Source organism: Brachyhypopomus gauderio, chromosome 15 (assembly GCF_052324685.1).
Source record: "Brachyhypopomus gauderio isolate BG-103 chromosome 15, BGAUD_0.2, whole genome shotgun sequence".
Lineage (NCBI taxonomy): Eukaryota > Metazoa > Chordata > Actinopteri > Gymnotiformes > Hypopomidae > Brachyhypopomus > Brachyhypopomus gauderio.
The window spans coordinates 11,213,637-11,228,419 of NC_135225.1; the positions used below are offsets into that span (position 1 = coordinate 11,213,637).

At 42.3% G+C, this 14,783-nt stretch overlaps 1 protein-coding gene across 4 annotated transcripts in view; it reads left to right on the top strand.

The window, feature by feature from the left end:
* The first annotated feature begins 222 nt into the window (after nucleotides 1-222).
* The window catches only part of phactr2 (phosphatase and actin regulator 2), a 33,010-nt gene continuing 18,449 nt past the window's right edge, over nucleotides 223-14,783 (top strand). The window contains exon 1 of one of the 4 annotated variants that reach the window (XM_076973902.1): nucleotides 223-448. In XM_076973902.1, coding sequence (XP_076830017.1) covers nucleotides 316-448 — 133 coding nt within the window. In that variant the 5' untranslated portion in view covers nucleotides 223-315. Of the gene's footprint in view, nucleotides 449-6,891; nucleotides 7,046-12,467; nucleotides 12,760-14,783 lie in introns of those variants that run through there. The other 3 variants (XM_076973905.1, XM_076973904.1, XM_076973903.1) reach the window with 3 other exon arrangements.

Here is a 14,783-nt window from a genome sequence, read left to right on the forward strand (position 1 = left end):
TGAAAGGTGTTTGTTTATTTACTTGACATTTACATACCTAGGTAACGTCGAAAACCGTTGACGTCTTCCCCAAATAATTATAATTTAGCCAGTATGGTCGAGTTTACACAAATTACACTCCGACATAAGCCCCACCTCTTAAACCACGAATGAGGCAGAAATTTGACGTTAGGTCCCTTTATGAGAGAAACCATCACTTAGGTAGTTACTACTAGAATGAAATGTAACGAACAGTACAGGTAGTCTGCAAATTGTGTTAATATGGAGGTTCGAACTTTTCTGTGAATATTGATTTTTATTTATATATTTTTAATCATGTCCACTAAAGACAGTTGTCCCGAACTCAAGACCTTCTCTACGAAATGCGCCGGGTATAGAATTCGGTCTCAGAGCGATACCTCCGGCTTCAGATTAAGGATCCTGACCAGATTACGCACTGCGAGCTCAGGTATTCTGCATTTGACAAGAAGCTTTAATAATGTTCTACTACTCATAACGACAGAAATATAATTACAGATGCGATTAAGTACATAGCTAATCTAAAAAGTCCTTTTATATTCTTAATTTGAATTGCTACCAGAATCTACCAGAGTAGATCATCATTAAATGCCCATACTGAATCATATTAAGACACAGACGTAATTTGGGGGGGGGGACATGTTTTTCATTCAGAGAAGACCATGTTTTTCATGTCCCCCCACTTTTTCAAAAGACGGTTTTGGTCCCCCCAGTTTTTACGGTTAAAACCAAATATTTAAATAGCGACGAATCCATGTCCCCCCACTTTTGAAATCAAAATTACGTCCATGCATTAAGAAATATGTTATCACGTGCTCTGAGAGAGAATTATTATTATAAGGAAGAAATAATTGACGCATTAAATGTTGTAAATAATAATGACTGTAAGTGCGGTAAAATAACATGCATACAAAGCACAAGGGTTTCCACTATGTAATAACGTCCACACGATATTAAACTCTTGTGGAATGTGGTTTTAGGACGAAAAGATAATGTTAGGCTGTCCTGATACATAATAAATATTCGTTAGGATACTGGACTTTCATCTGCTTTTCACACATAACAGGCTCCTTTATATACAGAAGCCAGTCAGAGAAGACCTTTCCCTAAATAACCCTTTGAAACTTGTCAGCAGTTAAAACAAATAACCCAACCGGATTACTTTAATACCACATGCTTCTTTCAGTTGAATTATGGGTTCAGTGCTTTTAATAGTAGTTTCAGAAAGCATCTATCAAAGTGTGTCAACTTCAACAGTAATATTCAAAATATTAAGTTTAGGACTAGCTGGTGAGGTTTGGAACAGGTTCTCTTCTCTCCTGTCAGCTGTCATTATCGTGGATACATAAGCATTTTTACTGGTAATGGGGCATGCTGATTCTGTAACAGATTTATTTGGGGTGGGAGGGGGCTTGTTTTGGTTTTTTGGCACATCATAGATTATTGATTAAAAAAAAAACATTGGCAGACTCTTCATGACTTCTCCACTAATGTACACAGCTCTTCAGTTCTATGTAAGTGAGATGCGCGATGTGACATTTTGAAACCACTGAAACCACCAGAAATGATGGCTACCTTCTCACAGTACACGGTGTGATAAAAAAAAAACTGTTTGTGGCCTCAGACATTATTGCCTTCAGTATAGTACAGCAGGCCTAAATACGTGGCGTGCAGTTGTGCTGTTGGGAACAGGCTGCAAGTACAAACAGGAACCCAAAATGTTGATTATTGCTCAAGTGAGGGTTTGATTTGTGTTCTTCAAAAGCTGGTACAGGTTCATCCACGTAATAAAGGAGGTCCTGTTTGTTCCTGGACCTTCTGAATGTGATGATTACATCTTGGTCTGTGCATCTTTTTTGCAGACTTGTCGGTTTAAAACCACTTCCTGGCAACAAACCTTTTCAGCCAACAACATTTCAGCACTTTTGCTTTAGCGATCTGTTCCTTATTCCTAGCTGAATGATGCTTCTAAAAAAGTTCATGTTTTTGTATGCATACTATAGGACCCAGAACTACAATTAACTGTAGTCGACAATCAAAAGTATAATGTGTTAGAATAATGTTCAATGGCTAATCTAATTTATGATATCAATGACTAAATGTGTCATACATACTAAATTATCTAATTTTATTTCTGGCATAGTAGAACAAATTAGTTTTGTATTCAATTTCATTTGCATGCCTGAATTATGTTCTGTGCTGCTGTGATCACTGCAACAAGGGCTGTCTCCCTCTGGCTGCAGTATCTGCATCATGAAACTGTACTTCCTCAAACAGCCATGGGGAGGAGAGCACGTGCTTTCAAGATTTCTGGTTTTCTAATGAAACATTATTGATGACAAAAGGCAAGATTTTTCTAACTCGTTTATTTATTTTTGTTCTGTTTGTTTTAAAGACATTTTTATAAGATAATTTGAATAAATGAGGACAGTAATGAGTGTGACTGTAGCAGGAACAGCCATGAAGAATTATTTCCTGCTATTGTGACTTTTATAAAGTCAGTCAGCTATGGCCTTCATAGAGCCTGTTGAGCATTTATACTGTCCTGCAGAATGTATGAGTGGGTCCAGAATGGGTCCAGCATGTATGAGTGGGTCCAGAATGGGTCCAGCATGTATGAGTGAGTATCACGTATGAGTGGGTTCAGTATGTACGAGTGAGTCTAGCAGGTACAAGTGGGTCCAGTAGGTATGAGGAGGTCTAGCATATATAAGTGGGTCTTGCAGGATTGAGTGGATCTAGCAGATATGAGTGGGGCCAGTAGGTATGAGGAGATCTAGGAGATATATATGGATCTAGCAGGTATGTATGGGTCCAACAGCTATGAGGTGGTCTAGCAGGTCTGATTGGATCCAGCAGATACGAGGAGGTCTAGCATTTATAAGTAGGTCCAGTCGGTATAAGTAAGTTCAGCAGGTATGAGTGGGTCCATCATGAGTGACTGAGTATCATGGATGAGTGGGCTCAGCATATGTGAGTGGATCCAGCAGTTATGAGTGTGTCGAGAAGATACAAATTGGAGGAGGAGGTCTAGCATGTACGAGTGAGTCTAGCAGGTAAGAGTGGGTCCAGCAGGTATGAGGATGTCTAGCATATATATGTGGATCTAGCAGGTATGAGTAGGTCCAGCATGTATGAGTGGTCCCAGCAGGTATGGGGGGTCCAGCAGGAATGAGAAGGTCTAGCAGGTATGTGTGGGTCTTGCAGGACTGAGTGGGTCTAGCAGGTAGGAGTGGGGCCAGTAGGTATGAGAAGGTCTAGCATATATAAGTGGGTCTTGCAGGACTGAGTGGGTCTAGCAGGTATGAGTGGGGCCAGTAGGTATGAGGAGGTCTAGCATATATAAGTGAGTCTTGCAGGATTGAGTGGGTCTCACTCAATGGGTGGGTCCAGCAGGTATGAATTGGCCTAGCAGGCATCAGTAGGTCCAGCATGTATGAGTGGTTCCAGCAGGTATGAGGAGGTCTAGCAGGTATGTGTGGGTTTAGCAGCTATAAGTGAGTCCAGCAGTTATGAGTGAGTCTAGCAGGATTGAGTGAGTCCAGCAGGTATGAGTTGGTCTAGCAGGATGAAGTGGGTCTATCAGGTATGAGTGGGTCTAGCAGGATTGAGTGGGTCTATCAGGTATGCTCACAGGCTACCGTGAGGGTGATGAGCTTGACATACTATACACCACTTTTGTTTAAAAAGGGGAACTAAAGCAAAAAGAAAATGCAATGTGGGTTTTCAGCATCTAAATATACATTACTTTACACAGTACTGCGTTTCTATTTCTATGGTGTCTGGCATTTTGAGAACAAAAGCCACATTCCCCTCTGTGATCATTTCAGTGTCAATGGTAGAAAAGCACAAGGCAGAAACAAAAGGCGTCCTGGTGGTTGGTTTGTTTGGATTAATTTGTAGGTTTCGCTTCTTTTCTAGAGTAAAGATGCCTACTGCTCCGCACTGCGCACTATCAGGCCCTTAATGACAGAGGGGCTGACAGCCGAGCAGTCTAGCTGAGGGGGCTGAGAGCGGAGGAGACGCATTAACGCTCCTCACAGCTCCTCGCTCTTCGAACACTCACCCTCTGCAACATTCCCCTTCTGAACACTATAGTGTACAGCTTTGTGAAATGCTCATTATTTTAGTATTGAAATGGTGCACTTTATGTTTGTTTTTTATGCCTTGGATTGTGACGTGGGAAACATTGCTGAGTATTAGGCAGGACTGCACGATGGCGCTCTCGCTGCTGTAACGTGAAGCTCAGAGATAAGATCATGCATGTGGATGGTTGATTAAAAAATAAAGATTATTAAATACTCACATTCCTTAAGCGGTATACACACGTGTCATTTGTAAAAAAAAAAAAAAGAGATTCAGCACGCTTCAAAACAGCAGAAATGTTAGGGAAGAGGCTTATCAAATGAGACTGAAGAGCTCCTTCGTCCTGCTGAGGTGCAGAAAGAGATCACCCTATTGGTGAGGCCCTTCTCCTCAGGCTGTGCCACAGGCTGCCGGAAGCAGCGCTGGTTCTCCTGTCCATATAGCCTTGCGGGGGAAGTACATGAAAAAGAAACAGCCCAGAATTATTCTAATCGCACTCTTTCTCTCTCTCTCTCTCTTTCTCTCTCTTTCTCTCGTGCTCTCTCTTGCGCACTCTCTCTCTCTCTCACTCTCTGTCTCTCCATCACCTCATCTTGAGTGCTTTTAAAAGCTTCTCTGGCTTGTGGACGTGTGAGACATCAGTCGTGGGCGTTCTCAGCATAGGCTTAAAGGCCACACGTGGTAGTCTGGGCCAGCATGTCTTTCAGCTGGGATTACTGTGCTTCACCCTCTCTTTTGAGCTGACACCCTCATGTCTACTGTGATGTTGACATTAATGTAAAGGGGGACAATGCTGAGGCAGGAAAGGTGTTCTTACTCATGAAAGTGAGGTCACAGAACACTGTATGCCATATCTGACTGTATGCCATATCTGACTGTATGCCATATCTGACTGTATGCCATATTTTATTACATTGTGTGTATTAATCGCAGCACTACTTATGTTCATAAGAACATTTTGTTCATGTTGGTATTTTGTTCAGAAGAACGTTTAGAGGTGTCCATAATATTGACGCATTAATTTTGTTTTTCAATTTTTTTGTTCTGTAATTTTACCTCTTGATTTTTTCTTTTTTGAACAACTATCTTGTGATTTTTATTCCATACTTTAAAACTGATTATATTTTTGACAGTGACATGGCACTCTTTGCTCTTCTTTGCCAAGTACCCATAATTCCAGAGAGTACTATAAGACAGTGATGCAGTGATTAACTTAAAGACCCACATGTTCCAACATTCTCTTACTATATGTAGTCCTCCTTCTCAAAACTGGCTAACCTAAGCATAAAAAAATAACCTTTCTTGGTTAAAATGTCTCAGGATAGTCCCACGCCATCTTTCAGGGTAACACAGACCATTATATGAGGATATTTCTGTGACCCTGTAATGTGGCCTTAATGCAGTTTCACAACATGACGGCACTAATGAATTGCTCTCGGAAATGGACATTGGACTCTGTCACCAGCATTTTAAGAAACTGTCGTTTCAGGCAAAGGCAGTCCAGCAGATTATTAGCCTTGAGCATTGGACGTGGCCTTTAACGCCGTCTCTTTCTGGTGAAGCATGCTCATGTTATGGCTTAAGGCAGCAAGCATGCAGGTCTCTGTTGTTTTGTTTGTATTGATATTTCTAATTGCTGTGTTAATGTAATCACAGGACCTCATCAAGTAGAAATATGTCACGGCATCAGTTCGAATGACACACGCATTTCACTTCCACGTTCTGCAGCTCTCTGCCTTAGTAATAAAAAAAAGTGTTGTTCTGCTGTGCATCTTTTAATAAGCAAGACACAGATCACTTCATATAAGAAACCACTCGTGATTACAGCAGCGTATTAACCTTCCAAAAGAATGTCTTAAAACCAAAACTGGATATAAACAACACTATGAGAGTCAAGCATGAACTTCCAAATATAGCTCTGATCACACAAAGATGCCCCTTCACACCACACAAATGTTGCCTCCCGGTTTCAGGCAGATCACGTATTACAATACTAAAGCTCACTCTTGGCTCATATGACTGCTGAAGCTGTAGGGGTGAGCTTTGCAAGCTCTGTTCAGCGCTGTACTGCCGGGGAGACACATCACAAGCAATGATTCATCCATTTTGAGCAGTGGCCAATTTCTGGCATCAAGTGCCACCTCTGAAAATAGATTAAAAATTGTGAGCGACCTTCACCCACGTTGAGTACGCCCAACACGGCTGCTTTTTTGAGGCTCTTCCCAACCACCATGGATGTGCTCTGTCCTCCTGAGAAACCCAACCCACCATACCCAGAAACTGATGCAGCTCTTAAAACTCCTGAGACACTACACATCACCTGTGTAGTGCTAATCAGCTAATACTGAAGCTGGAACTGCTACAGTTCTGTGGAGCGTGACTAGTTCCTACCCCGCTACACTTATTCACAAGAAATACAGGAAGTTGTTGCTCAGTGGTGATTTAATAAAGGTTACAGAGTTGTTCAACATTGTATTGTACTGACACCTCCAATGTTACCCTCTCTCTCTCTCTCTCTCTCTCTCTCTCTCTCTCTCTCTCTCTCTCTCTCTCTCTCTCTCTCTCTCTCTCCCCCCCACTCTCTCCCATGGCTCTGGGCAGTAGCAGAAAGCCCCAGTGTATCAGGAGGTTCCACTTGATGTGCTGCGACTGGCTCAGTCAGCTCACTCTAATGGAGGTAATGGCTGTTTGTCATCCTCCAGTTCTCACTGCTCTTCCTGCTCTACCGCAGGACTGAAGGCAGCGAGAGAGGCACGGGAGGGGCCAGCCGACAGAGGAGGGAGGGAGGCAGGGGAGAGTGAGAAGGAGAGAGAGAGAAAATGGGAAAGAGCGAGAGAGAGAGAGAGAGAGACAGCGAGACAGACAGACAGTGCTGGGGGAAGAAAGAGAAGCAACTCATTGAAGCAATCGTTTTCTCTTCTTCCAGACATGGAGAATGCCTGTGAGTGCTTATTTCATTTATGACTGTGTGTTAGTGTGTGGTTACATGTGTGTGTGTCTGTGTATGTATGTAAATATGTGTTTGTGCAACCTGTGTTCCATAGTTACTGAAGTTTTTTGTTTACCTCTGTATATGAACTGAGGCTAAAGTATGATTAGGAGCCATATCAGTGTCCTGGGTGATATCACGTATGCAGTCATACAGATAAGGGATGTATGGGAGTCTTTTTATGACTGGTTTACATGCTACAAATCTAGCATGGTGTCTGAATGAGCAGAGTCAGGCAAAGCAGTGGAGCTCTGTGGAACATGCAAGCTTTATGTGGTCCTTGTAATAGGATGTTGTCAGTCATAAAATTACAGTTTGACTATTAGGTTTTAAAGTGCATAAATGTACAAGAAAAACTTTAGTCATAGCGAATGTGATTGACAGGTAATGTTGAAGAGCTAAATATATGTAGTTTGCGCTGGGTACAGTATTACCCAAAGACTGGGTAATGTATAAGCATTGAAATATCTGGTGTCGTGTTTGCCTAAATGTATTGGAAGTCTCTCTATGTCTGACTGAAATCTATTGTGTGTGTGTGTGTGTGTGTGTGTGTGTGTGTGTGTGTGTGTGTGTGTGTGTGTGTGTGTGTGTGTGTGTGTGTGTGTGTGTGTGTGTGTGTGTGTGTGTGTGTGTGTGTGTGTGTGTGTTTTGTCCTTGATGGTGAAATGGTGTGGCCAAAGTAAATAAGTTTTGGGAATTGCTCCTCTGGAGATTTGCAATTCAAATCTAGTGATTTGTAAAATTCTGCATTTCAATATTCATCAAGCCTGGAGGTTTGCCACACCATGCAGTGAACATATGTCCTCGTCCCTCTTAAGCATCAATGACTATTCACCTTATCCTAAAGAAATGATTAATGCTTTGCAATCTAGTTGATTAATGTACCACCAAGAAATGTGAGTTTGATGTTTTCTCCCCCAAAATTCCAATTAACCTCTTACTGTTGATGGCTTCTCATGAGAAAATGGCACAGTTTTGAAGAAGACTGCAGGATAGTTCAGATACAGGGCAAATATGCACTTTATTTTGTTTATCCTGTTTTACGCTTTAAGGGAGATAGTCCCAGACCAGTTTTTGGTCTGGGGCGCAGCCCACCAGCTAGTGTTAGGTTTAGCAGGGTTAGAATTAGGGTTAGCATTAGGGTTAGCAGGGTTAAGGTTAGGGTTAGCATTAGGCATAGCTTCCATTAACCCCCCGGCCCCAGACTGCAGAGCTGGGCCTGGTAGGCAGTGTTCTACAGCGAGCTGTTATCAGGTTCTGTCGTGCTGGGATTTCAAACAAGCACTTGAGCTGCCCGTGATCCCATAGAGCTGTAAAGTCAGACTCTGCTGTATGTGATATCAACTTCTGACCTTTCCCATTTTAACCATTCCATTATACGAAGCATTAAGTGTCTGTAAAATAATAGGAAAATGTAAATTGTCCTAAACATTGTGCTACAAGTTGCCCTACATATGACCAGTGTGAACGCTTTATTTTACACCCTTTATTTTTAAACTTTGTAAAGATGTTTAAGGTTCATTTGAATGAGGTATATTTCATGAGAAGTAAATGGACCATTGCAGTTGTGCACGGCGATCGGTTACTTGGATACGGATTTGTTTAATGAGTGGCTTGTTTGTAATATGCTATCACCTCAGAGGGACGTTAACGTGTCCTGCAGCTGCTCCTCGTAGCACGGCACACTTTCGTCTACAGGACTGTCTCGTGCGGAGATGACCGTGCCCTGTTGTGGCCTATGATGAGCAGCAAGATCCTTAAACAGGACAGTCTTGATTTATAAAGTAGACAAGGGTTCTGAATGGGACAGTACCTGAAAACCCCAGAACATTTTGCATGGTTTTTTATGAACACATTCTACAAGCACAAAAAGAGAGTAGTTAATTCTTTTTCATTACAGTTTCATTGCACTGCATTTATTTTTAGCATTGATTGTTCCGGTAGTGCGTTTAAGGTGGAAGAAGCGCGCTGGAGGTATTTCTGCCGAACATATGCATGACCTACAGAACAGCAGTTTGACATCTTGTAAGGCAGCCCTTGGGGACTTCGCTCAGATACCTAGCCTGTCCACTGGCGATCTCTGCTTGAGTGAAACGCTACACCCCCTCTAAAAGAGCACACTCCAGAATACTTCAATACTAACAGCCCAGATATAGCCTCAAGCCACCTCACTGTCTTGCACCATAGCATCCTTCTGCATGCATTCCAGCGTGGGACTTCACAATACGATATCCACAGGTAGCATTTCGATGTTGCTCCGTGTCAGTTCCTCATGCTCATATCCAGATACCTTTATAAAGTCCCCGTTGGGCGCTAAGACAGTGTGATGCTTCATTCCATGGATGCAGGTGGTGAAGTCTCCTTACTCTAGGACTGCAGTGGCTACGTCCAGCTAGCTGATGGCATCATTAGCTTCTCTTTCCGTGCACTCGGAAACTTAATATTCTCCTTTCCCCTGTGATGTGCTATTATTAAATGTCCTAGATTTACAAATAAGAGCCGTCCTGGCTGGGGGGAGGAAACACTTACAGGCAGGATGCCTGTATTGATTGACAAGGTTTGTGATGCTTTGTTGTGCCCCAGCAGTGGGTAAGAGGCCCAACAGTGGCCAGAGCCCTAACAAATCTGTCAAACGTTTCGGAAACCATCCAGGGAAGTAAACCCAAGAGTTTGTGCCTCCCTCCCAATGCCCTACTCACTTTGTTTATAGTGTGACCTGTCAAATCCATGGTGTCGCAGTAAAAACACGGAACAACCGATGTTGTCCGTTTGACGACACACCGCACTACATGAGGCGGCCCTGGACGCATGTGCCCATCACCCCTGCAGTGAACAGTGTCCCGGGATCCTTCTGAGTCCTTCCCAGGCTGGCATGCTTGCGTTCCATGGTTATGCATTTGCATATGCCATTAGGAAAAAAAAATCTATATTTTCCAACACTTCAGAATTTTATCTCAGGACATGTGGTTAATGAATAAATCATCTGAGGAGAGGAAAGAACTAAAGAGCACCACTTAAACAATAATTACCCGATATTTTGTGCTGAGATTGCTAGTTAATATTTTATGAACCCCTCCCCGGTCTTTGTTGGTGTATTTATATTCAGTGGACCACCTCAAACCGTGCGCTTTTAGTCAATTGCTGCTGCTCTTCGCAGACATCAGGGTCATGTTGACTGGCACCGTCTCCTGGCTCAGTCAGTGACTGCTGGGCCTGTAGCATGCTAATGCAACTGTCAAAGTCCTTTCTACTGTCCGAGAGCACGCTGGAGGTAGCTAGGGCTCTCATTAGGCGAAGTAGATTATCTTCGGTAAAACATTAGCATCATATTAGCATTTAGGGGTTGCATTAGCGTTGGTGGGAGGCTCCATGGGAGGGGAGAGAAGCTCTGTCCTGTCTGCCATCACTTCTCAGGTGCACTTATGCTGTACTCTACAGCAAATGGAGAGATTGTTTTCCTCGTCATTCAGTCGAGGCTTCTGTCTCTTGGGAAATTTGACTACTCTGGAATTCAAAATAAGATCTTCAGTCATTTTCCTAACTCAGATGGAGAAACCGTGGGTGGACATGCTACTAAGTTAAACTGGAAACAGATTGTTAATAGAATAATGGAAATTGATGTTGAAAGAAATATTGAAAGAGTGAGAGTATAGAAATATGACATTGATGAAAGCATTGTTAAGGATCGCTGCTGGTGTCATGCAGTCCTACCCTAGGCTAAGATTTTTTTGTGTATTTGAATAAAACAAGTACACGGTTGACCAACAGATGGCAGTGTTTTCCAGAAACAGAAAATGAGTCAGAGTGACTCACCAACCCACCTCCTACAAAATGACTTGTATCTGTAATAGATTAAAGGACGCACCACACTATTACTCTGGTGAATATGGAAATGTAGTGTGTGCTCTTTTACAAGGCATATGTTCCCATCCACACTGTTTCCTCATTGGAAATACATTATTTTAAGCATCCATCATCCAGTAAAATAATTAGGCCTAACACAAATGTCTTTATATGTACATAAAGTAAACTATTTTGCAAAATGAAATGTAAATACAGGTTTTTGAGATATAACACTATATATGGTGTCTGTTGTCTTCTATGGACAAGAAAAATTACATTTTGTCCAATGTAAATATTTGCATAGTTTATTGAGGACCTGATCGGGCAGCTGTGACAGTGCATCACTTCCTGTTGTGTGCTATTGTGTAATGTTTGTGAATGTGTGATGGTGCTGGATGTGCAGGAAACACATGTTCCACCGTCAGGCCGTGACATAGTGCTCACTGATCACAAGCAGGCAGGGTGTGCTATCAGCTTGATGTACAGTTACGGTCATACTCAGACCAGCTGCTAACCATGGGGGTGAAGGTGGATGTGGACGTGGTGAGGGCTTTAAAAGCACCAGCCAGTGCTGCCTCCACATCGTGACTGGGATTGAGTTTACTAATACCACAAACATTGTACAGTGCTGGAGCCAGATTCTTTGAGTTTTAAATGTTTTTTGAAGAGAGTAATGGAAGGGAATCTAGTGTGTTTGTCACCAGGGCCATTACAAAAAAAAAGGAAACCTGTCACTATAAACCTTCATTTGTTTAGTTTGTCGCTAAAGTCTTTGTCAGGGGTGCTAATGTAACGTTTGGGCTTGTCATCAGAGCGTCTGAAGGAATCTGTGGTTTCAGTGGCCCTGCTAGCAAATCTTGATGTTGGACTTGGGTTGGGACTAACTGAGATGACTGTTTAGGTTGGTGTTGTGATGGTGAGACGCAAGCTCAGGAAAAGGGAATAGGGTGTAGAGCTGAGGAACGCTGAGAACTTTGAGCTGAGCGTTATGTAGAACAATGCTTTCAATCTCCAGAGCGGACTCATTTCCGTAAGCCTTCCTGCCCAGATCCCACCCACCCCTTCACCACCAGGGGAAAAGGGAACTGAAGGCAATGGGGCTTTTGGCCTCTTCTGCAGGAAACCAAGCTCTACATTGGACTGCAGTACGAAAGAACCCTAAACCCCTATTTTAGACTGGATTAAACAGAGCAGCATTCACTCTCACTGATCTTAAAGGAGACAGGAGAAGCTTATGAAATAAATTTTAGGAACTCTGCAATGTACAACAATAAAAGACTTTGAAATAATGAATGATAACATTTGATTCTAAAAGACTGCTTTACATTTCCACTTTTTAAACTAGATCTTTCACTTGTTTGGATTGCTAGTTTCCAGTATGATGACCTCTTATCATTCAATAAATGTTTTAATATCAAAGGCTTTTGATACTGTGGAGATTATTGTAGTGTTGAAAAACTACATTTGGTGACTGACATTAACGAACGTTTGGATGGTTTATGTGAGCGTAGAAAGGAGGAGCTAGGAAACTTCCTCCCCGTGACCTCCTCTGACGGGTTGCATACAATCTGCATAAAGGAATGACAAGCATTTCAGTCAGTAGAAGTCAGGCTAATGCTTTTCTTACGAGACCACGAAGTATGGAAAATCCTTTCTGAATCGCAGATTTCCCCGCAGAGAGGTGAAATGAGACTTGCATTAAATCGATCGAGCGGACTGTTTCGCAAAAGTTCTTCAGGAACTGCACGGGCTTTTGCCTAGCGGCCCGTTGAAGACAGAAATGGGCCAGACATCCGTCTCCAGCTTGTCTCAAAGAGCGAGTGGTGAGTGTGTTGACGCGCTTTCGCTATCTCGTAGTGTAGCTTAGTATCTACACTCCGTACTACATTACAACTTTGTTATAGTTGGAGAAGAGAGGACGCATCCCTTTCTGGATGACGTAATAATTGAGGACTGCGTACTTATTTGTTCCGTCATAAGATTATTGAAGACGCCAGCTGTTGGCCAACAGTTTTATGAATCGATCAGCTAGACTGTTCCGTGTTAACTATAACATCTGCGCAAGTTCTTAAAAGAGTTTTATTGGTAAAACTAAATGTCACGTTCCCCGTCGTGTTTCTCCTTCATGGAGAGCTCATTCGTTCTGCATCTCGATTCCTGCCATTGATGAGGCTGTACGTGTGTTGAGGGATGTTCCTACACGTGAGGGCGGCCCCTGGTTCTTGGTTCTTGGTTCAAGACCTATGGTGGTCTTGGTGATGTCCAAGACTTTAGCTATTTGTAGGATTGCACCTTGAATCTGAATCTTCCACAGAACGCTGCAGGAGGATATTCAGGATATTTCTCAGATTTGTTCAGCTCAAATAAACTAATTTAGTCAGGCTATAGGGTGCTGACGTTTTTAGAACATTAAGTACAGATAAATATCTTTGTAGCTGCACTAGAAGTTATTGTTGGGGTACTTTATCATTTTATAGTAGGCCTCATCACAGACAATTAAAAACATTACAGCTTCTTTCCGGCCATTAACTCAACGAATTGTTCACTGAAATGGCTGTATTGTTACCACAAGGTCTTTCTTGGAAATTGAAACCATGAGATTAAAAGATGGAAGTGCAGTTAACAGGCACAAACATACATGCACACATGTTTGTCAATGCCTTTTACATTCAATATGGATTACATCACTAAACTAGCAGAAGCTAAAAGAGAGCACAGTATGCTAATTTATAGATCCTTATTCTTCGGATGAGTTGTGAATGTTCTGTGTCAACACATACAGTATATACAACTAATGTCGTTAGGCTAATGTTCAGATGACACATAGCTCAAGGGGTTGTCATGGCACCCCACCCCTTGCATCGCCCCTCTGTCCCCCCTTTTCTCTATTTTTAGCTGATGATGCAAGCCAATAGAATGACTAATCTAATAAGAAACATGTTGCCATGAGTGCCGATACAAAAGATGGACTGGAAAACATTACTGCTGAGCTCTTAGTTATCTCTCTCACAGCTCAGTTTCTTACTGAGAGATTTAACTATTTTTATGAATTCTCACCTTTTAATATTGGACATTCACTGCAGAGTTTATGTTGGACCTGACGCTACCATTTCAGCAGGATCTCAACTCATGGTTATGTAGCTTGACTAAATAGTTTACTTTATATCTTATGGGCTATAACTGTGGGTGACTATGGGTCTGAAATAACTTGCACACAAAACGCAACACTATTGCTGTTTACATTTAGACATTTAGGTATGGCAATAGCCTACTCCTTTTTACATGGATACTATTTTTTAAGTGATATTTGTCATTAAGTGGCAGCTGTACACATGGAAATGTGTAACGTTTGCTCAGTGTTGACCCAGCATTCAAACTGTGTGTCAGTTGGCTCTAGGGAGGGGTGCCTCCAGAGACCAGCACTCTGAGAGTTTAACAGATTCTATTAATAATGCCATCAAGCTATGCCTGGAGACATGGGTCAGTGACTGTGGAGAGAGACGGTCAGGGAAGGAACCCTGCAAATGTCTGAAACCTGCGCTGAATTGACCACGATGCCAGTGCCTGTCAAGTTCCTGTGGCATGTGGTTCCTAATGAACTCTCACTTCAATGAGAGAGGTACACATCACATCGAACTTTTCCCATGGATGTGTAATTCATGTCTATAGTTATATCTTCCACATAGTGCTGATCATGAGGAACAGCAGGGTGATTTGGAGGAGGTGATGGGAACAGTTCAGCATTGTTGCTCTGCTGAAATAAGGGTGAAATATGGGCCTTTATCTAAGAAGTGGTGTCTTTTTTTTTTTTACATGAATGTGCAGATATGTTTTTCATCTGTAGTGC